Source organism: Nothobranchius furzeri, chromosome 15, assembly GCF_043380555.1.
Source record: "Nothobranchius furzeri strain GRZ-AD chromosome 15, NfurGRZ-RIMD1, whole genome shotgun sequence".
Taxonomy (NCBI): Eukaryota; Metazoa; Chordata; class Actinopteri; order Cyprinodontiformes; family Nothobranchiidae; genus Nothobranchius; species Nothobranchius furzeri.
Window position 1 is genome coordinate 42,528,714 of NC_091755.1, and position 23,069 is coordinate 42,551,782.

Here is a 23,069-nt window from a genome sequence, read left to right on the forward strand (position 1 = left end):
TTTATTTTCTCTTTTCATTTCTACTATTGTTGTTTTGTCTTTTTTACATTGTGTTGCAGAGCAGGTGTTGCTTTCAGACTGATTTATTTCATCAGCCTCAGAAGTTCACCAATCCAGGTTTAGGCCGATTCCAGAATAATAATAGAAGAAATCTCAGACATGAGATCAGAAGATGTACAGAAAGGGCAAAAACAAACAATAGCGTTGGTTTTTATTCTGTTGAATGCTTCAGACTTGGATGAGAAATTTCTGGAAAGAGGTTTGCTAAAAATGACTCGGAGGTACTAGAGTAGATCCTTAGTTCTATTCACAAACAACTGTTATTAATCTCATTCACATGAAATATTCCATCACATTGCCTTAATGGCCTTCAATATTGTTGTGGAGTATTGCATCTCCTGGTCTAGTTTATTCATACATCAACCCCAACAACAGGGCTTTGCATTTGTTCATGTTTCTATATGCTTTCCCTGGTCTGAAACACATTATGTACTCTTGTTTTTACGAGAACCCAATAATGATCAAATGTTTGTGTCGAGTCCAGATATTAGCCTGCACCGGGTCTCAGAGCAAACACCAACAGGAACTCAGAAGAGATGCGTGCATCTGCCTTACAGATAAGACAGAAAAACATGTGAAGAACATCTTTATTGGGAATTACGCCATGTCGACCCATATTAGTACACTTTATATGTGAGCACACAGAACAGAAGGGAAACAAAACGCAAAAACCATCATGACTGATGCAAAGATGACGTCATCACCACGACATCATCTACTAGCAATGAACACTTTAAGACTTTCAGCACATGAGGAGGTGACTGATGAAGGTGGAGAGTTTGGTTTGGAATAAGTGATGAAGCGTGAGACTGAAACCATTCTGATCCGAGTTGAACATCAGATTAGAACTTCCTGTCAAGAGCCTTCCGGGACGTTTTTGACTAAAAGCATCAGACATTTGTCCAAACACGACACCAACGTGTGGCTGGATTACGGTTGTAATTCACACAAACATCTGATAATTCTGGATGTTCATTCATCTACGGAGCTGTCCGTTTGTCTCGTTTCAGATTGATCTATAAAAGGTTCAGGGAACTTTATGACGTTCCAATTAAAAGCCACGTTAATATACGATTATTAATAATAATATTACCTGCCAAGACAAAAGTTAGGACATCTCTGTCTGTTTATGAGGACGCTAAAGTCCCAGTCTGAGTAAAACAAACCATTTAATTATCAAAATGGAAAACAAATGAACTGGTGGGACTGGTTAAATGACTCCCCACTGGGAGAAAGTGGTTAATGCAGAGTATCCGACTCTTATTTAAAAACTGCTTCCTTTTGACGTGGAAGCAGGACATCAACAGTTTAAAACATACAACACAGGAGAAACACGTTTAGCTCCGCCCAGCACGTTACCTGTGTGGCTGTTACCTCTACCTCGCCATGCACGCAGGTGCCCTATCAGATAGGCTTAAAAACAACTAACTGTTCTGCTAAAAGTTCTTCAGTTCTTCTCCAGCAGGTCTCGCCCTAGCCCAGGGTGGGGGGTGCTGCTCCCATCCGTCCAACTCATCTAAGATACTGAGTCTCTGTTACCAAGCTGTGGATTCTCTCCACTTGTGACCAGATTACAAAGGAGCTTGCGACGGCCAGCCAGATAGTCCTCCTCATCAACGTTCACCAGAAGCTTGATGGCTTCGTGGCCCACGGCCTGCTTGAGGGAATCTGTGATGAAGACCCCCTTGAGGGCCTCCAGTAGCGACCCGTTGATATAGTCCCTCCAGAAGGCATCCAGGTAGGTTAGCTCAGAGAACTTGATGTCACAGATGATGGAGCCCAAGTCTCTGGACTTCAGGATGGTGTTAGCCTGGTTAAAGCGCTCAAACTGCTGCTCCACTGGCTCCTGCTTGTTGGAGAAGACGTTGCCCTGAAGAGCAGACTCATGCTGGCAATACTCCGCACGAACCCGAAGACGGATGTCTGAAAAAGAAGATCAAAGACGGGAATTTGAAGTAATACATCTGTTGGGTTTGACTGTTCTCAACACTAAAACACACCAGCTGGTCTGATTTCGAACAACCACACAGGACAGGTTTGATCTGGTCACAGACAGATCACCACCTAGACAGTACCACGTCTTCCAAGTGTTATTCTAATATGGATTCTGTTCTTTCTTCCTCTAAATTCAAACACAGCATCCAATAATGTCTACATGTAAAAGGTTTATTTGACATATGTAAGAAATAAAAACCTGAGAAGTTGCTGAGTGTTGATGCACCTGTGGCAGCAACTACTGGTCTCTGATATCACCTGACTCTAAGCAGCACCTCTCTGTGGACAAGTGTCTTTCATTATTGACTCTTAAGTGTGGGTCCCGCTCACCATGGGCTCACCACCCATGGGAGGGGCCAACGGGGTCGAGTACACTGTGTGATGGGTGGTGGTCAACGGCAGGGACCTTGGCTGTACGTTGGGGTTTACCCCAAGTGAACGAGAGGGTGGCCTCCCTCCAAATATGTGCGGTGGGACGGGTCCTGACTGTGGTTTGTGCTTACACACAACACTGCACACCAGACCACCACCCTTTTTGGAGTCCCTGGAGGGGGCGCTGGAGAGCACTCATTCTCCTGGGGGTATTCAAGGCTCACGTGGGCAACAACAGTGAGACCTGGAGGACTGTGGTCTGAATCCGAGTGGTGTCTCGTTAATGGACTTGGACTGTGCTCGTCATGGATTGTCCGTAATGAACACCGTGTTCAGGCATTAAGGTCTCCATATGCCGTGTTGTGCCCGAACGCGTTCATTGAACGATCGCTCGTGAATTTGTTTGGTTTTTTTCATGGATGGATGGTTATAATGTTCTGTAAAAACTATAATAATTCTAATATTCTGTGGCCTTTCATCTTTTCCCACAGAACTGAATAGTTGCTCTGTCTGCGGGTTCTCACATGACCTGGTTTGAGCGTGAACCTGGCCCTCTGGTGTCGTTTAAGTAAACCCAACAAAAGCTGTGATCTTCTCCGTTTTGTTTCTTTTTACCACAAGTTTGCTTCTCTTTGCAGTCGACTGAGGAGTGACTACGTTTGCCTTTGCGGTGGGATGGAGGAGGAGCCGGCTTTGTGCGAGGAGCAGGACCAACAGGCGGTCCAGCTGAGGAGCAACACATGACCGGGTGAGGCCCTGAAGAGAAACATCAAATATTAACAAGATCAATCTTTGACGCAACAGAATTCATAAAGCACAACACAGTTTAGGGAGGGATAACAGCAACCCTCCTCCCCCATGAGCCAGGCCTGTTTTCAGTTTAGAGATGAAAACAAACAAAAAAAACATTTTAATGTTTAGTTTTAAACACAGATGAGTTTAAAGAGCAAGTCACCCCTATCAGAGTCTTACTCCACCCACACATCCTGTTTGATAAATGCACCTAAAGGAGGCGTTACCTGGCAGAGCAAGAGCGCGGTGCTGTGGTAGTCCACCCCACCGCCGCTCTCAAGAGTTTCTCAGATGAAGAAACAAGCTGTTAACTAGGCTAGAGTTGTATCCAAATTTCAGTCCCTTTAAAATTTCCCCACATTTGACCGCGTTGTACGTTACTACCGTCACTAATTAAAAATTATGGCGTAAGCCTCAAGTGACATTAACTTCACCATTCAGAAATTGAATCCCAAACACTATTACTGAAAAAACATACATACATAACATACAACACCAACAATACATAAAACAAACACCTTTTATTTTTTTAAATGCAGCTTAATACAAAGATTTTTCCCTAGAAAATAAATAAAAAAAACACTATTATTTTTCCAGCTTCAACATTGCACGTTACGGACCGACAGTTTTCCCTGGGTTGCTGGAAACCCACTCTAATTGTGAGCTTGAGGCAAAGACACAGGCCAGTCACGACTTCTGGGGAAGAGACTAGAAGCATTTCCACCATGTTGTCTCGTTGAATAACAGGCTACAAACAGGCTGTTATTTCAGCTCCAGAGCTTTTCTCTGCTTTGCCGATGGGACCTGCATCTTCCCGTCACCTCTTTATTGCACTCCTGCAACGAGGCAGATGAGAGGGAACAGCAGCTCTAACACAAACCAAGTATGCTAGAAAAGACAAGCACTTCCATAACTTGTGTTCAAAGAAGAAAGAATGGGGTCCATTTTAAAAAATATATCTTATCCCTCCCAGAAAAAGGTGAGCGTTGAGCAGGGTTGATGGTTTTTCCCTTGAGGTCCACATGGGTGGGGTGAGGAGTAGCACCATCTCACCCCTGCCAAGTGGACCTCATGGGGAAACCATCAACCCTGCTCAACGGTCATCTTTCCTGAAGGGGTCACCCGATGGGAGAGTGGGAGGGTTATTTAGGGTTTATGTAGGTTGCCCTGGTCAGGATTGAGCCATGGTTGCTCAAAACTTTACAAGACCGACTGACTTTAGTGATGTAGCAGCTGTTAAATATTGGATAAAATGTTGAGCTGCATGACTGGCTTTATTTTTACTCTCACATGTAGCTTTATGACCTGCAAAACAAGTGGATCTCCACAACTGTCTGCAAGTGTATTATGAGTAAAACTCGACAACAGCCGTCCCACCAACATTATCATCACTTGTCAACAGATGGCAAACTGTGGCTAACGGAGAAGAAGAAATTAATTTGGTTTCAGGGATTATTTCAGTTCCATCTTCAAGACGGACTTTTTCATAGAAACTGGATGTCATTAGGAGAGGCAGCGTAACCCGTTGTGACGGAAGCAGGTGTAACTAAGGGATTTAATCGGGGTGCCAGCCAGGTCTCTCTCCTGACATATAAGAAATAAATACAATTATTAACAACTTTCCCTTGTAACTCACACTCACTTCACAACACAAAGGATGTAAACAATTTGAAGTGTTTATCACCCTAACCTGGACTGAAACAAACAAACCCAAATAATCACATAAGCAAAAGGCAAAAACGGGGGTGTATTAAATCAGATCTTTTGCAACAACATATATAAAAATTAATGGAAAGGTCCGAGAGTCCCGTTCAGCTAAATTCAGTTCCGTTCAATTAAATTCAGTTCCGTTCAGATAAATTCAGTTCAGTTCAGATAAATTCAGTTCAGTTCAGAAAAGAAAAATGTGCGTCCATAATATACTCAGCAAAAAAAACTAAGATTATCGCTGATTCAGTACACAGCAGCTGCAGCAACCGCTGCGTCGATCAGCTGTTTACTCACGGTACCGCTGAGGTCCCGACAGGCCGCTGCTTCGGCGGTTCACCAGAACAAACGCTCCCAGCCTACTCCTCCAGCACATCAGATAAGTCACATAGGTCAGCTAGCCTCTCCCTAGTCGTAGGTGCGATAATCCTTAGTCCATAACACCGCTTGGCAGCGTCCGATCAAAACTCACTTCCTCCTGTTTCCAGCGTCCTCCAGACAGGTGAGGGAGTACCACTCTCGGGGGCGGGGCGTGTCTCCTAACTCACCTCTTATAGAAGTCAGGCAGACAAAACGATCAATAAAACAATACTCAACGTGATGCTGTCCTTCTCTTAGGTCACAGAAATCAGCAACAAAAATAAAGACAATAACCTCCAAACTGTATGTCACACATATAAGTAATTTAACAAGTTCAACCAAAGCCGATAGGCACCAGGTGACAGACATGGGCTGTTACACCGTTACTAGTTTATCTCAGCCAGAGGCGACTCTCAGCCTTGGCCTCCATGGCCATAAAGGGACTTACTGATGGAACTAAACAGCTCTATGACAAAGTTATTGAAGTCTTCCTGCGCAGAGAGGAGGATGGTTTTTGCCTATAAATAATCAGCAACGTTGGTGTTATTAATTTTATTTACACATAAAACCATTAATTAATAAATACATTTTTAGCCATCTGGCAGGAGACTTCTATCCATTCAGACCAGAACCTTAAGCCACAAAAACAGTCTCTTCCCGTCTGCGTTCTCATGAACTCATGAATGTCAATCGTAGAACTGCCCAGTCCAGCTGCTTTGTTCCCATGACCCTAGTGTTGTGTTTGCACCTGAACTGATCCGCTCTGACCAGCACCTACACTGACTTGTATATAGCTGCTTCTCTAACTATTGTCTCCCTATAGGAGGCATTTCATTGTGTTTATTTCTTAAATCTAAGTTTTGCTTGTTACTTATTTTCTTGCACCAAGTACTGCAGCAGTTCCCAAATACATGGGCCGCCACTGCTAAAATCATGTTATCGTGACCTTTATTGTTCAGGTTTAATGGACCAGCGGCCGCATTTATCGAGCTTGCTTACGCACAAAACAGGGTCGGAAAACTGTGTAAGCAACTTTCCACGCAAACTTTGGGATTTATGAAAGAAAACTTAGTGGAAAAATGTTCGCAACTTGAAGCTGACTAAGGACCTGGTCGTCCCCCCACTGTTTTTCATAGTCTGGCTGGTCCTGCGACTTCTATGTCAAATTATGTATACTGCGCTGTTGCCGGCCGGCTCCGACTCAGGAATGAGCTCCTCTGCCCCACCATCACCTGCTGGAGACTGCTGCGAGCTGCTGCGGGCCAGGCGGCTCCGGCCCAGGAATGAGCTCTCCCCTCCCGCTGGGTTTGAAACGCCGCCATCACCTGCTGGAGACCGTGGCGTGCTGTTGCGCATACCGCTGATGCAACAGCTGGTTATTCTGTTATTGTTACCGGTACTTGTCTTGCAATGTGAAGTGCTTGGTCTCAGATTTTGTAAGAAAAATAATAAAATTTCCCCCCAAAATGCGACTTATATATGTTTTTTTCTTCTTCATTATACATTTTATGGCTGGTGTGACTTATACTCCAGAAAATACGGTATATAAGACATTATAATTCAAAGACTCATTTACTCTGGTTACTATAGAGCTCCGGACGTCACGTGACTCTCAAAGAGTAGACGCCATGTTGGCAGGCAACAAAGGTAAACAAAACGAACGGGGTCGGCTTGGATTTTACTTCGTCGGAGTTTACTTCACACTTTAAAACCGAAGAAATCGTTTTATATAGTCAGAAATAAAATAGACTAAACATCTCCGACCCTTACCGTGCCCCTGGGATACTTTTTAAAAACGCCAGAAGCTGTCGGAGCGGACTTCTTACCGGACCTGGCCGGGGAACGCCTTGGGACCCCCCGGAGGAGCTGGTCCAAGTGGCTGGAGAGAGGGAAGTCTGGGTCTCTCGACTTAGGCTACTGCCCCCGCGACCCGACTCCGGATAAGCGGATGAAAATGGATGGACAAATAACAGATTTACATGTAAGAAGTTTAAATAGAGTGCTGTGCTGTTTGAATGTATAAACTGAACACCAAGAGAAATCACTAGTTTGATTTTTTTTCCGTGAATAAAATAAATATGTCAGACAGGAGCGTCTCAGGATCTGTCTGAGATCTGTCCCGGTGAGACAGATAATAGCAATCCAAAGTGCTTTTTATGTGTGATCTGACAATTGATCAACCATTGCTTAAAAATTAAATACAGCTTAGCCGGTTAATTGCTGTGATCATAAAACACGTAAACGGCAGCACGCAGAACTCACGAGGCAACGTTTTACGTGATGTTTACTTGTTGCTGTGAGTAATAAGACAGAAAAAGCCACGCCAAAATAAGTTTAGGAAGCCCACTAAGAATCATAATAAAATCATTTAAAATAAATACCATACACAGTTGAGGAAACGTTGGTTTAAGTACCTGATATGAAGCGGTCGCTGCATAAGTGAAAACCTTTACTCTCGGGATCCCACAGCTTCATTTTAGCCCGGTCACTAGCGCGTTTTATTACAATGATCCAACGTTTGCGGCGCTCCGGATCTTGGGGAATCCTGTAGACGGCTCATTCCTTATGTCGTCCGTGTCTGTTCTGCATCCTGGGGCACAACAGGAATCTACCATCTTTCCCGTTTGAGTTTTCTGACAATAACAAATAGTCCAGCTGCCGGCTTCTGCCTGCCAAGATGGCGCCGTTTCGATTTGAACTGTTGCATGCCGGGAGAAGTGACGTCAACTCCCGGAGCTCTATAGCAACTACTTTTGCTATTTTTATACCATTAATACGTTTATGACCCCAAAACCTTAATTTCCCTCATTCCATCAACAGTAATGCCTTCTATAGCCAGTGACATGTCAGTATTTACTCCTCTCTCTTTTGTACTGATCCAGTCATGAGCTGCCAGCTCCCACACCTCCTGCTCACCCTCTGCATGCTGGCCTGTGGTCTGGCCAGCGGGATGTTTGAGTGGCTGAGGAACCCACAACCTTCTCCTGCAGCACCTCCTCCTTCTCCTGTTGCTCCAGCACATCTCTGGCCTAAGGATGCTTAGTTTGAGGCAATGATGGCAGAGGAGAAGCTTCTGTCTGAAGCAGAGCAGCTGGAACTCATGACATCTGTCATTACAAGGTGAACGGGGTGGTTTGTGTTCTTTAATGTTTTTTAAACTCAACTTCAGTTACGTCTTTCTCCAAGTTTCAGTTGTCTTCCGGTGGTTTCCCGGGTGAGGACCAGCTGTGAGAGCCTCTTGGAGGGAAATTTAGTAAAGCTTGGTGTAGAGTTGTTCAACTGCCAGGCAGAGAGGGGTGCCAGACTTTCCTGTGTACGTGGTAAAAGGTAACGTTTTATTCTGTTTAAATCTATATATTCTCACACAAAAACAGTATTTATTCAGTTTTATACCGTTTGATTCTCAGAGCGATAAGGAGTGCACATCTGACATCCAGACATGTGGAACACCACACAGTGAGTAACCAAGCTGGCTCGGTGTGCTACACGACCCGTCAGCAGCTCTTTCTGGACTGAGCAGAGCTCACGATTAACGCCCTCATCTACACGCTGACCATCCAGCTTCCTGAAGAATCTCTTTTGTGCTGTGAGGCTGCAGATCTGGGCCTGATCCTCCCTGGTTGTGTTTTTTTATTAAGCAGGAGGGACTGCTGGTGCTGAAAGACCTGACTGGAGCTTCTCTGGAGAAGCTGGTGGAGGTCACAGGGCTCTGCAGGGGTGCAGGTGGAGTAAGAGTAGTCTGAGAAGTCAGGATTACAATATGGCAACGCCCACTTCCCAAGTAGCCACTGTTTGTAGATTCTTCTTAATAACATAACTTTAAGCTGTATGTTTAACATGCAAGCAACACTCTTACTATGTTCAACTTAAGAGTTGCAAGAACTACATGCAACATTGACTGAAAACACATTCTTATAAGCGTGTCTTGTAAGATAAACACATTTCACCCAAAAGTTACTGCTGTTGATATGGAGAGCCGACTTGGAGGTCCGACTTTGTGGGGCGTTTTGTTTGATTTTTCCAAGGACAAATCACGTGCACCATAACGAACTGTTAAATCCTAACTTGGTGCACTGCTCAGTGTTAAAGTCAGACACCTAAATAAAGTTTATTTAGAGTATTTACTATGCAGATGTTATTCGTGAACCTAAAAATACATTTAAATTGAATTCTGCAACAGCACTGGGCTTCCCGAGGACGTGCCCGACTTTAAATCAGCTTTACTAAGGACAAATATCGGCCCAATATATCAGCCAAAATATATATCGTCTACACCTACTAATAATAATAACTTCATTTATAAAGTAGTTTCAAACAAAGCACTGAAAAGCAGAAAGATAAATACAGTACAGAACAAAACAAAGTGCATTTTATAAACAAATAAAACATAAATGAGCTACAGTAAATCTAAGAATGGACATCAGGACACATGTTTGGGTAAAAAGCTTGGCATCTAACCTCTCTCTTCAAGTAGATTGTTCCACACCGATGGGGTATGAAGAGAAAACACACTCACAGACCATTTCTGCTATGATGCACAAGAACATGCATGCGCGCACACACACACACACACACACACACAAACACACACACACACACACACACACACACACCTGTTCTTCTATGAGTGACAGGGTCCTTGGACTGCTCTGCCCCCCGTGGTGAAATGTAACTCACTGAAGTGTCCTCAAGGAACTGGTCAACAGGGTCGGGACAGACTGAAAACATATCAAAATGACAAAAGAATGAAAGATCATCACATTCACTAGGAATAATCCCAGAGTTTACACATAATCCCAGTAATCTGGTTTAAAGTTGTGCATGTGCTGCTAGTTGTGATTAATGCAGCAGGTGTGCTGACATCAATCTGACATGATGAAGCTGTCCGGTTGTCCCTCATGTTGCAGGGATTTCAGATTTTTGACCTCATGCAATGTAGCATGGCCAAGACCATGTGTTTCATCAAATGACCGTGGGTTAACTTTCTTTAACGTACAGGTCGTGCCTCCCTGACACCACGAGTCATTTATGAATATCTCAACTTCTGCATTATCCATATCACAAGACACCAAGACGCCTCTGAAGACACAAAATCAGGGTTTCCCTCAGCGCTTTATAAGCCTGGCGGCCCACCAGGCTTTGCTTGGCCACCCGCCAGGCTAAGCGTCATGCCCCGCCCCCCTCCCCGACCACTGACACGAAAGGCGCAACAAAACTAGAGCCCTCCATCAGCTGATACTGGGGAGAAAGAGCAGCAGAACATGTGCAACCACCCCACCCCCACCCCCGCTCTGACGGCCGAATCCGCCAGGCTTAACTCACATAAGGCCCACATTTACTATGATCGAGACTATGTTGGTGTGCATGCATGTACAATGAACCAAATATAAACACGACACTTTTGTTTTTGCTCCCATTTTTCATGAGCTGAACTCAAACATCTGAAACTTTTTCTACGTGCACCAAACACCCATGAAGCTCAATATTGTTCCTCATCGGGGTCTGGACCTGACTGCAGTTCGTCGTCATCACCGACTGGAGTGGGCAAACACGATGGCGTTTGGCACATTGGAGAGGCATTCTGTTCACAGTCCTGGTTTTAAGTGTTTAGAGCAGATGGCAGACTGAGTGTGTGGTGTTGTGTGGGTGGGCGGTTTGCTGATGTCAACGCTGTGGAACAAGTGGCTAATGGTGGCGGCAGGGTACTGGTATGGGCAGGCATATGTTATGGACAACAAACAAAGGTGTATTTTATTGAGGACATTTTGAATGCACAGAGGTACCATGACGAGACCCTGAGGCCCATTGTTGTGCCATTCATCCACGACTATCACCTCATGTTGCAGCATGATAACGCACGGACTCATATCGCAAGATCTGTACACAATTCCTGGAAGCTGAAAACATCCCAGTTCTTGCATGACTAGCATACTCACCAGACATGTGACCCATTGAGCTTATTTGGGTTGCTCTGGATCGGCGTATACGACAGCGTGTTCCAGTTCCTGCCAGTCAAATTCTCTGCCTCGAGGCTTTGTTTAATTCATGTTTAATTAATTCATGGCTTTGCAATCGCCCGGGGTCATGTTTCACCCGGACCGAAATAAGTGGCGCACATACACACTGCTCTGAATGCCCACGCGAGAAGCGAATGTAACTTAACTTTCTCTGAAGCCATGGCGGACAACGTGGACCCCGGTGGAGTGCGAAAAAGACAGAAAATGTCAAAGTTGTGGGACCATTTTTCACGTCGTAAGGCGGAAAAGGTAGTCCAGTGTAAATACTGTAAAATGGATTTAGCCTACCACAACACCTCATCCTCCATGCTGCAGCACCTGACCAGGAAACATCCACATGTAAATGTCACTTCTGCAAGCGGACTCGGAGCCTCTACAAGATAATGCATTTTAGCCTGTATTTCTATATATTCTGCGGACACTGTGCGACTTTTTCGTTTGTAGCACTCAGTTTCAGCTCACACCGTACATCTGGTAGCAACACCTCGGTCTTAAAATGTGCTAAAAATAGCAGTTTTTAAAACACATCAGACTTTTTACTGTGTTGTTATTGGATCGTTGCAGGAGGATTTATGAGAGGAAAACAAAAGAAAGTAAATAAATGTTTTGTGATCAGTATAATTTGACATAACCATGGCAAACGTGCTTTCTCGACAATCCTTGTTAGTGTGAGAAAAAGTGTAGAAATTAAAACGGACGTGTGTTAATAGGGAAACAGCTGGCGAGCCATGTTTGCACAAGCGCCGTGAGCGGTTCTGGTGCCATCTGGGCCGCAGCCGCTCGCATTTGTTTACAGTGAAGTAAAGTTGAAGTGCTGAAGTTTTGAAAACTAATTTTGAATAAAACTTGAAGAATAACTGGCAACTGCTTGCTCATTTTAAGAGGTCTTTCATATTTTATAACATGCTATTTGATATAATGGTTTACAAACATAAAAGGGTAATTTATTAGAGTACTCTATTAATCGATAAAAGATTCGATAGGGTACTCGATTACAAAAATATTCGACAGCTGCAGCCCTAAAACTGTGTACATGTCAAGCTGGCCTTTTATTGTGGGCAGTCCAAGGCACACCTGTACATTATTCATGCTCAGCCCCTTGATATACCACACCTGTGAGGTGGGATGGATTATCTTGGTAAAGAAAAAGTACTCACTAACACACATGTAGACAAATTTTCAGATGATTGAGTTCAGCTCATGAGAAATGGGAGCAAAAAAAATGTTGCGTTTGTATTTTTCTTCAGTGTAATTTCATGTCTAATCATAATATACAGACTTGGCTGGCTGTTCATGCTGTGGGTTTCTGAAGATCTGAGGTGACGACTTGTTTCATGACAGCAAAGAGCGGTTAAGACTGCTAACTGTTCAGATTAATCCAAATTCAATTTTTCTTTTATTTTTATAGCCACTGCAGATTTTCTAGGGGAAACACTGCTGTCTGTGTGTTTTCGACGATGTGCTGAGTTCCACCAGAAAGTCCTTGTTGCCAGAGATGACATTACTACCATCTCCTGGCATCTGTTTCCCTCCTGTTCTGGATTATTCTGGACTTTACTGGATTATTCTCTGGGGGTTCCTGCCTTAAAACAAAAATCCTCCTGGAAGCTCCACCATCTTGTGGTGGAGTCGTCAGTCAGATGTTCTGTCTTCTCAAACCCCAGAGAGTTGTGGCTGCTCATACTGATCCAGGTTCTGTTGAAGGTTTCTCCTGTTAAAGGGGAGTTGTCCTCTCCACTGTCGCTACATGCTTGCTTAGTATGAGGATTGCTGTAAAAACACTAACACAACAAGTCAGTGACTTGATGCAATCTGCTGGGTTTTCTTAGGTATGAAATTTTTAAAGGTCAACTTCACTGAAAACATTTTTAGTGATTATTTCTGATTAGTTTTTCATGCATGCTGAACATGAAAACAGTCTCCTACACCTATCTCCTGCACGAGCTTTTGATAGAAAATAGACGGCAAAACTCTAGGATTAGAAAATCCTAACAGATCGACGTCACACCGTCACTAACATTCATGGACTCGCCCATCTCGACTCACGACGGAGGAGAAGGCTTTTAGCGTCCAGGAAACAGCAGAGAACCTCTCGGCTAGTAGAAGCTAAGTGTTAGCATTAGAAACTCCACCACACAGCAGAACTCCTCCCAAGCTTGTGTTATTGGTGGAGAGCAAACAGAATTAGTGGTAGAGTCGTGTTGCTGTTAGCCAATCAGAGGAGAGATGTCCAAATACCAGAGATTCAGACACCAAATCCTGCACTACTTTCTCCTCAGGCTGAATTGTCTGTGCAGAAACTGGAGCACCAGAGCATTTTCTCCCAGATTATGATTTACAGGGATTTCCTTCCTACTAGAGGCCACAGTAAACACATTAAAATATGAATAGAGTTGTTGACCCTTAACTAACTGGAATAATGATCTGAGCTCTATGCACTGATAAGAAGGTTCAATTGAAATGTTTACTTTGTGAAGTTCCTTGAGACGACTCTTGTTGTGCAACATAAATAAACTGAACGGTCCTTCAGCCTGGCCTGAACCCCACTGGAGGGTTCCTCCTCAGGAACATTAGATAGTACACATGATGAGGTGTTGCCACCCAAACAGCGCTGAGGTTGTGAGGCATCAGAGAAACACTGAAGTGTTTTATGTCTATCTTGTTACTTTCTACTCTACAGAGCCCAAACACTGATAGATTTCTCACTCATTTAGCCACAACAGCATGTGGAAATAGTGGTTTTTGGATAAAATTGCCCATGTTGAATAATGCATGCTCACCAAAGTTACCCTCATTGGTAGAGCTGTTCATATGAACATATTTTACGAGTTTCTCCAAAGCTGTGGGAATAACTGCAGACAATGCTTGATGCAAAGTTCATTTTCCCAGGCCTTACTTTGAAAACAGCTCTGCAGAGACATGTGGCCAGCTGTTGAAGCATGTTTTAGTTGTTTCCCTGTTCTAGCACTCTGGATTCACCTGCTCAGCAGCTCTGCAGAAGCCTGTTAATCAGCTGCTGATTAAAATCAGGTGTGCTGTGGCAGGGGAAAAAAACAAAACATGCTGGATAGCAAGCTCTCGAGGACAGAAGTTGCCCACCTGATCTAGTATACACCTGTACCTAAACTCTGCTGGTGACCCTGTGTACTCACCAGTCTGCCGTTTCTTCAGCGTGACATAAGGCAACAGGTCATGGCGGGTGATTATCCTCAAAAGCTGGAGAACATGCCGAAAATTGGTTTCATCACAGCGACCCTGCCGTTCCAGGGCAAGCAGGAAGTCTCTACCACTCCTGATGCCACCGCGCTCATACTCATCAATCACATCCACAAACAGGAAGGACAGTACCCGGACATCCCTGTGTGTCAGCTGAGCGCCAACTATGTCAAACATGCGATGCAGTGAGTATAGACCGTGGGAGTTCTCAATTTCTTCCTCAGGCCAGGGATCAAAGTGCCATTCTCTTCTGGATATGCTGGAGTTGTTAGACTGGTCAGACGTTTTCCTACTGGCCACCTCTCCACTGATAGCTGACACACTAGGGCAGCCAGGCCTGGTGATTAAAGCTCGATATCCAAACGGGCCCGGGTTTGCTCCGCTCTGACTGGACTCCATCCCAACAGGATGGAAATGGGGCTGGAACTGCTGAGCGGAGGGGTTCTGGGCTAGCCGGGATGGGATTTCAGCATTCTGGAGCTGTGGTTGTTGAGACGTCATCATGTGGGCCCAGAGACAGCTACTACTGAAGAGCTGCAGGAGAGACGAGATCAGAATCAGCGCAAGCATCCACTGGGGGGTCTCCAGGTGTTGTCTGCATCGTTCACAGACACATGTTCGACTCTTGTGGGGACAGGTATGAACTGGTTAGATGACCGTGTGTCTGGGTCAGAAACATAGCGGCTGATATAATCTGTCCAGATTTAAATAATAAAGCAGGTCCCCATTTTATTAAAGCCAGCCCCATTTTTAGCTTTAGTTAGTTTTCCAATGGGATCAGATTATATCCTGGCCTAACTCAAATAAAGGATTACGTATTTATTCATATTATAATAGCGTTAGCTGAACCGCGTGAATGCACACACACACACGTGAGGATGTGATCTTCTTCACGTTAAAATGAACCTCACCTGACAGAAGACGGAACCAAACACGAGCTGATCTTACCTTCGGCGGGCTGGGTTTTCCTGATCGGCGTCAGACACAATAGATATCCTTCAGCTACCTTCTCATCACCTAAATTGTTTTACCTTTTTGCAGGAAAACAAAGGGATTTAGCTGCGTTTAACCTCTATGCTCAAGTACACAATAAATGCTAAAAACATAGCTTTAGAGTTTCTTCACGTCCACATAGCTCCCTCCCGAACCAAGGACACACGCAGCAGGTAGCGGTCGCAGACCTCCTCTGGTTCCGCGGACCTTAAACATTTAAACCACTTATTTAGAGTAAAAGCAGCAGTGTTCGAGCCTCAGCTAAAATGAAAGAACTTCCGGCTCACTCGTCTATTCATTTCCGGTGTAACTCCATTTTCAAGGAGAGGTTTCCGGTGGTTGCTAGAAATGCGTGCCTGCTGAGATTTGCCTGCTCGGTCTCGGGAGCGCGCACAGACAACCCGCCGCTCTGTGGGTGTTGTGGCGATTTTTGCTACCTCGTCAGATTATCTCAGTGTGCACGTTCTCTTTGTTCCCCTCAGATTAGAACAAAACACGACGGGACTAAATCCATTCTGAACAGGAAGGAGCACGAGGGAATAGAACATAGTTGTAAAATGGACCAGAACATCAAAGCATTTCCTTTGAAGGAGCCGGCCCACTGGTTGCTTTTCACTGAGCTGCCAACTTTTGAACATTTCCCTGCGTGAGAGCTCGCCTCGCCGTGTTTGGTTTATTGGTGTGGTTCCACATGTTGAAGACCTTCTTATCTTGTATCTGAGAGCCCCTGTGTGAGACAGCTATATTTGGGCAGCACTACAGTCTAAAGATGATATGAAATGTGTTCCATGAATGGATGCAAATGTGTGTTTTATAATAAATTGTGTATTTTACAGGTTCTTTTTACCAAAGCAACTTCCATAATAGTCCCAACACGTGTTTTAGGCTTGTTACACTAGTATGCAAGGAGCCTGTTATTCCACAATCATATGCATTAGATGAACGTAGGTCACATTCCAAATGTTTCTGAAAACTTCACATGGAAGACAGTCCTACAGATCTGTTTTCTCCTCTTTTTTTTTACAATAATGACTTTTTGTCTGACTAGAATTAAAGCATTACATTTATTAAATGAACTTAATTGAAAATTCAGTCAATTCAGTAAGGTTCGCCTCACAGAAAAGAAAAGGTAATTTATAGTAGTAAATAGTACATTTTTAATTTACTATTTCAAATGCAAACACAGTTGCAACATTGAAAACCACTGTCCTTATTCATAATGATGTGGCCGTTAAATGCCTTGAGTCAACACTGACAGCGGTATTGAATAGCAGAACACCTTTTGCAGCAGTCACAGTCAGCTCAGGTTCAGCCAGATCACACCATTAAGGCTGTCCCTTCTGACTTCCTAGGAGGCCAGAAAGTTGTCATCACACACATTGAATGGGATGACAGAGGATGATAATGACCATTCAATGGGACGATAACATTCAAATTGGGTGCACTAGGAATATTTTTCGTATAATTAGACGGAGAAATCTCAAGGCTGTTGTTCATTCTGACAGACTGCAATCACTCTGACGCATGCAGGTCTGCAGACATTTTAACGCACAGAGAACATCGCGGAGGTAACAAAATCAATCAAGAAAAGATTCCCATCAGAACATCTGAGCATTAGGCTATCTCAGACTTGGACATCGTGATCAGAGCAGCTCACTATCAGCGCGCTGAGAAGCTGTGAGAGCAGCTTGGAGCGTCTGTGGGTCACGGCCCGGCCAGCACCAGAACCAGCATGCAGCAGGTGAAATTGTTTAAATTGTAACATTAATATGTTGATGAACACGCCGGTCAGCTTTTTTAAGACTAAATATTAATGACAAATGACTGAAAACTAAATAGTAAATGTTATTTATTATTATTTCAGAAATGAAAATGACAGGAAGAAACGATCATGACCTTTTTTAAACTGTCGGTCAAAATGTCAAAAATGCGCGAATGTTTCAGCTATTGACTTATATTGATATTAATTTGTTCAATTAAGGCCCCCAAACACCACGACACCTGTGTTAGTGGAGTCATGTTTATGGGAGCGATCCGTGGACTATTCTGTGATGACACATTTGTTTTTTCTTGGTCGTTACGGTTTTCAGTGGCTTTTACAGACACATGAGCCCAGTACAATTCTCTGTCAGAGGTTGTCTCCAACAGAAAGACAGAGTCCACAGCCATGCGAGACATCTTTGAGGTTGCCACCACTGCTTGAACTGCTGTCTGGAGTCTGTAAAAAGAAATAAAAGCTATGCAATATGTGCATAACTTGTGATTGTGAACGTGTTTGAATGGGTGATCATAACAGGAGTGTGAACCTGGTCACAAGAGCACACAAATTGCTCAGCCAGAGCACATGTTTAAAGCAAGCCCCCACAATGTGGCTCTAAAATTGGTCTCAACCCGGAAGTACCAAAAATTGCAGTTCCACCCTCATCCACTAGGGGCTGGTGTCAGAAGCGAGCAAATCCTCATTGACTCCCATGTTAAAAATGCCAATTTCACAGCAGAAATAAACATGTTTACAGCCTGGTACCAGAACATGTTTTTGGTTTAAATGATCTAGTTTACACTCATGACAACTCTGAGGGGGGTGAATTTTTTTCTCACTCTTCGGTTTAAGTGTATTAAAAGCCTAAAATTCTGTATAATTAATGAGCATCAGAGTAGCCCAGCTTTATCGGCACATGTTAGAAAACAGGACCGCACCACCATTTTGATGGGAGTGTTCAATTTAAAAAGAATGTGTCCTCCTAATTCATTCGGAGCCCCAAAGAAAGAATTCTACCTTAGTGGCTGTGGAGACAGCTGAAACTGTTGTCAAGAAGGTGTAAATTATAAGGCGACTGGTGCAGACTCAGTAGCATTTTGCTATTATGAGCAAACTTAGGAATGTGCCATACCAACTTAGGAGTTTTAGGGAGGCTGTTTTGTAGAGGTATAAGCAGTGGTCAGCTGCCAGAAAGACAGAACCACCTTTGGGCTGCATGGTTCTCCACCGGTGCTTGTATTTTAACATGGACCGGATTGTAATAAACCTGACACCTTTTTTCATTTAAACTTTGTCATCAATGAGTCATGTCACTACAAGTCAACATGAAAATTAACCACACAAGTAAAACTGAACAACTTTGAAACTTTTCCTACAAGAGTACACTCCTGCTCGTCGTGACATATTGTTTAGCGGATTTCAAAAACCTTTGGCTGGTGGCTTATCAGCACACGTGTAACATAAAGTAAAGAAGAAATGAAACATAATCGTATTTCAACGTATGGTCAACCATAAAGTCTAAAATGTCCGTCAAAAAGTCAGGATTGTACATCAGTGGGTTATATATCGCTGCATTGAGTAGGGGAGGAGGTGGTCAGAGTCTGAATAACGTAGCAGGTGACACGGATGGAGTGCTTCCTGTTAAAACAAAATTTAAACAACGACTAGGCCACCTCTTCAACCTGATGACCTCAGTTCATTAAAACAGTTACAGTCCACAGGTACTAGTTCCAAAAGTGCACTTGAGTCACCCACGGGGATTCAGCTGTCACAGATGCTCATTGAACTCAGTCCATGTTCAGTGAACATCATTCAAGATAAAAGTGTTGTTCATTACAGACCTGGCGTTTGCCAGACCAAACCAGATATGTGGCGAGGCTGCTGCTCCAGCACAACTCACCAGGCACAGATTCCCCAGGTTCATTCTCCTCCAGTGACACTTCACCACCGAGAAAGTAGTCCACAGGACAGTCTCCCTTTCAAATCTCACCAGTGGTACTGGACTGGATGTTTCAGGATCCTGCAGACACCACAGAGCCACAAGGCAATGTCCAGGTCCAGACAGCACAGCCAACTCCTTCCAGGGTCTGGGCGGTCTGGCCACAGCCTCACAAGCAGCCTACCACGCCTTCCCCAACGCCTGCAACACCTTCGTCCTCCTACCCGACCAATGAGGGAAGTGGGAACGTCATTGTTCCAACCAGGCCAGCAGTCAGCCGAAGTTCCATCAATATCTAATGATCACAGGTCATCAACAACGCCACTTTACACGCAGAGAAAGAACATTAGAAGAAATGTAAACGGCTTGCCACAGACACCGGAGAAATGACATCTTGACTAGTCTGGACTGTGTTCAGAGTGAGGTTGCTTTCTGAACCCCAAGAGGATCCATCAGATACGATGACTTTCCTCCAGTCCTCAGCAGTCCAACACCTGAACCTTCAGCCAAACGGTCTGGTGGCTTGTATGCTGCCATTTTTAACAGCAGGTCTTCCTCCAAATGTTTGCAGATGGACTGACATTCCTGACCGAGGTGCTCCACCTGAGCACCTCGGTCAGCTAAACAAACTGATCCACACCAGGAAACTCGGCTCTAGATGGACTTTTCTGTGAGCCCAAAGCCTGCTGGTGGTCAGAGGGACCGGGGGCGCCCTTGTTCAGCAGCCTTGCTCCTGTCAGAGAGAAGCTGAGATCATCACCGTCAGTGTGTGAATGACTGGTGTGTTGTAAAGCGCCTCGGAGGGAGGGGCCTGTAGATGTAAATACAAGCCATTCTTCAGAGACACAAAGGAAGTTTTTATATTTTTTTGGAATTAAATTAATTTTCCTCACTTTGTGTGTGTCCTTATGTGTGTGTGTGTGTGTGCTGGTGTGTCTGTGTGCATGTCCTCGCGCGCGTGTGTGTGTGTGTGTGTGTGTGTGCTGGTGTGTCCATGTTCATGTCCTCGTGTGTGTGTGTGTGCTGGTGTGTCCATGTTCATGTCCTCGTGTGTGTGTGTGTGCTGGTGTGTCCATGTTCATGTCCTCGTGTGTGTGTGTGTGTGATGGTGTGTCCATGTTCATGTCCTCGTGTGTGTGTGTGTGTGTGTGTGTGTGTGTGTGTGTGTGTGTGTGTGTGTGTGTGTGATGGTGTGTCCATGTGCATGTCCTCGCGCGTGTGTGTGTGCGCTGGTGTGTCCATGTTCATGTCCTCGTGCGTGTGTGTGTGTGTGTGTGTGTGTGTGTGTGTGTGTGTGTGTGCTGGTGTGTCCATGTTCATGTCCTCGTGTGTGTGTGTGTGTGTGTGCTTGTGTGTCCATGTGCATGTCCTTGCGCGTGTGCATGTGCTTGCGTGTGTGCTCGTATTTGTGTTCACGTGCTTGTGTGTGTGTGCGTTTGCCTCCTCTCACAACATATTATAATACAACAGACCTGACGTTTAGTTTTTAATCTTTAGGACATCTCTACCTCAGGAGAAACAGCGGGTTGTCCAATAATCGTAAGGTTGCAGGTTCGATCCTGACTCTCACCAGAGAATGCTGCTGTTTTGTCCTTGGGCAAGACACCTTACCCACCTTACCTGTTGGTGGTGGTCTGAGGGACCAGTGGTGCCTGTTCTCTTGAGCCTTGCCTCTTACGGTGTGTCCCACGGCAGCTGTGGCTACAATGTAGCTCATCATCACCAGCGTGTGAATGTGTAAATGACTGATTGTGTTGCGCAGCACCTTGGGGGCTTACAGAACCCTAAGAAGGCGCTATACAAAGACAGGCCATTTAAATCACTTGTGCTATTCATAAACTTAATCAAATCATCTCGACAGGAGCGTCGTCTGATGAGAAGGGTTGAATAAAATCACCGTGCAAGGTCACTGCAGCGGCTAAACCAGTAGAGAGCCAAACTGGAGTGACCGTACGGTGCACACTGTAGACGAATGGCATGCAAGGGTATCGTCCATGAAGGGCGCCTCTCCTAAAGCCCACGCACTAAACAACACACCAAGGATTCGCTAGGGCCCATGCTGAAAGAGATGAAGACTACTCGGACTCTATACTCTGGAGTGATGAGACAGATCACAGTTTTTGGAACTAATGGTTTCAAAACGGTATGGTGTCGTAAAGGTGAGGATTTCACAGAGAAATGCATGGTGCCTACAGTGAAACATGGTGGTGGTAGTGTCCTTATGTGGGGCTGCATGAGTGCTGCAGGTGTTGGGGAGCTGCATTTCATTGATGAAATGAACTCAACAATGAACTGCTCTATACTGAAGGAGAAGATGCTGCCATCACGCGATACACGTGGCCGTCGTGCACTTTTCCCACACGACAATGATCCAAAACACACGTCTAAAGCTGCTGTTGCATTTCTGAAGAAGAACAGGTGACTGAATGACCGAGTTTGTCTCTGATCTCTGATCTGAACCCAGTCCAACACCTGTGGGGAATTCTGAAGCAGCAAGTTGAGCTTCACTCTCCATCCAGCCTCCAGGCTCTAAAAAAGGTTCTTCTTGAAGAAAGGGGAAAGATGGATGTTGCAGCATGTCGCCATCTTGTTCATTCCATGCCTAGAAGACTTGGTGCTGTCCTTGAAAATCACGGTGTCACACAGAATACTAGATGTAGTGCTTTTTGTTGTGGGGTGTGTTCATTTTTGCTTCAACCAAATTTATTAAAACAGAAGATTTTGTGATCTAATTATTTAAGTAACTTCACAATGTTAAATTCTGGAGATTGTTCTTTTGTTAAGTGGGCGACTGAATTTGTATAAGGGGGTGAGCACTGTGTGTGAGGTTAGCAACCTAAATGTTTAATTTTTCTGTTATTTTATTGGGGGACCCTGCATATATCAGTATTGGACATTGAGTTAGACAATATCGGGTCTCTGTAAAAACACCAATGTCTGTGAAGGTTCTCAGTCACCCAGGCTTCACAATGAGCTCACCCGAAACTCTGGCTGAATAGGGCCCACACCCACCCTCACACCTTGGCTCATGTGTTTATGTAGAAGATCATCAGGGGGTCTTTTGTTCCCTCTTCGGGGGAAAGTCCCACTGGGTTTAAATCTGGGACTCTCCACCATTTGACCTTAGAACTGAAGAAGCCTCTCGGATGAGAGGTGAAACGTCTTCAAGCAACTCAAAGAAGTCCAGACGCTTTTCTTTCAAAGCTCATTAGACTAAAAACGCCAGTATCGAGCATCCCTATTGGAAACATCCTTTATAAACATCGTTGCCTTGTTATTGTCAGCGGCTGGCTGTAACTGAGCAGCGATGTGAACCAACCAGAGCACACCTGGTGTGTGTCGGTGAACCTCTACAGACAGGTTCGAACCAACAGCAGAATGCCGTGTTGCCTCAGACCGGCATCATTCTGACCGAACACGGTAGAAAAATGAAATCAAACTCTTTTTCAGATACCGACTGACAGTTGCCTGTTGAACTGTGACAAATAGGATGAGTATGAAGGTCAGCTCAGCTTGAAGTCATTTCATCAAACTTGGGTTCTTTCATCTAGCTTCTGGTCGGTGAGCGTTCTTTTATGATTCGTCTGTAAAGATGGGTTTTATTTCCTGCTTTGGTCCGTGTGAGTGCAGCTGTTCTGTATGTGCATCAGGGTCAACCTCGGTTTTGTTGTTTTTATGTTCTCTGTGCAGCACTTTGGTCAGCTGGCATGCCGTTTCATAAATGTGCCACACAAATTCATTTGGTGTGGAATGATGACAGAACACACGCAGCGTTGCTTTTCCTTTTTTCTGTCCTTTACATTCAGGTATTTAGCTTTTATGGGTGAAGAATAACCATCAACACACACTCACACACTCA

The 23,069-nt window shown here is 44.5% G+C and overlaps 1 protein-coding gene across 1 annotated transcript; it reads right to left on the reverse strand.

Moving 5' to 3' along the window:
- Positions 1-629: 629 nt before the first annotated feature.
- On the reverse strand, positions 630-16,070 carry dedd (death effector domain containing). Its single transcript, XM_015967334.3, has 5 exons — positions 15,468-16,070; positions 14,456-15,053; positions 9,900-10,004; positions 3,043-3,183; positions 630-1,983 (listed from the first exon to the last, which is right to left on the reverse strand). Exons 2-5 carry the CDS (start codon positions 15,021-15,023, stop codon positions 1,577-1,579), a joined length of 1,221 nt encoding a protein of 406 aa, XP_015822820.1. The 5' UTR covers positions 15,024-15,053; positions 15,468-16,070; the 3' UTR covers positions 630-1,576.
- Positions 16,071-23,069: the final 6,999 nt, after the last annotated feature.

Bases quoted from the DNA above. Each gene is read 5' to 3' on its own strand.
- dedd (XM_015967334.3), bottom strand. From the start codon at position 15,023: ATGATGACGTCTCAACAACCACAGCTCCAGAATGCTGAAATCCCATCC. The intron at 10,005-14,455 runs GTGAGTACACAG...ATATGTTTTCAG, and splicing joins GCTGAAGAAACGGCAGACTG to TCTGTCCCGACCCTGTTGAC. The intron at 1,984-3,042 runs GTAAAAAGAAAC...CTTCTTTTTCAG, and splicing joins CAAAGAGAAGCAAACTTGTG to ACATCCGTCTTCGGGTTCGT.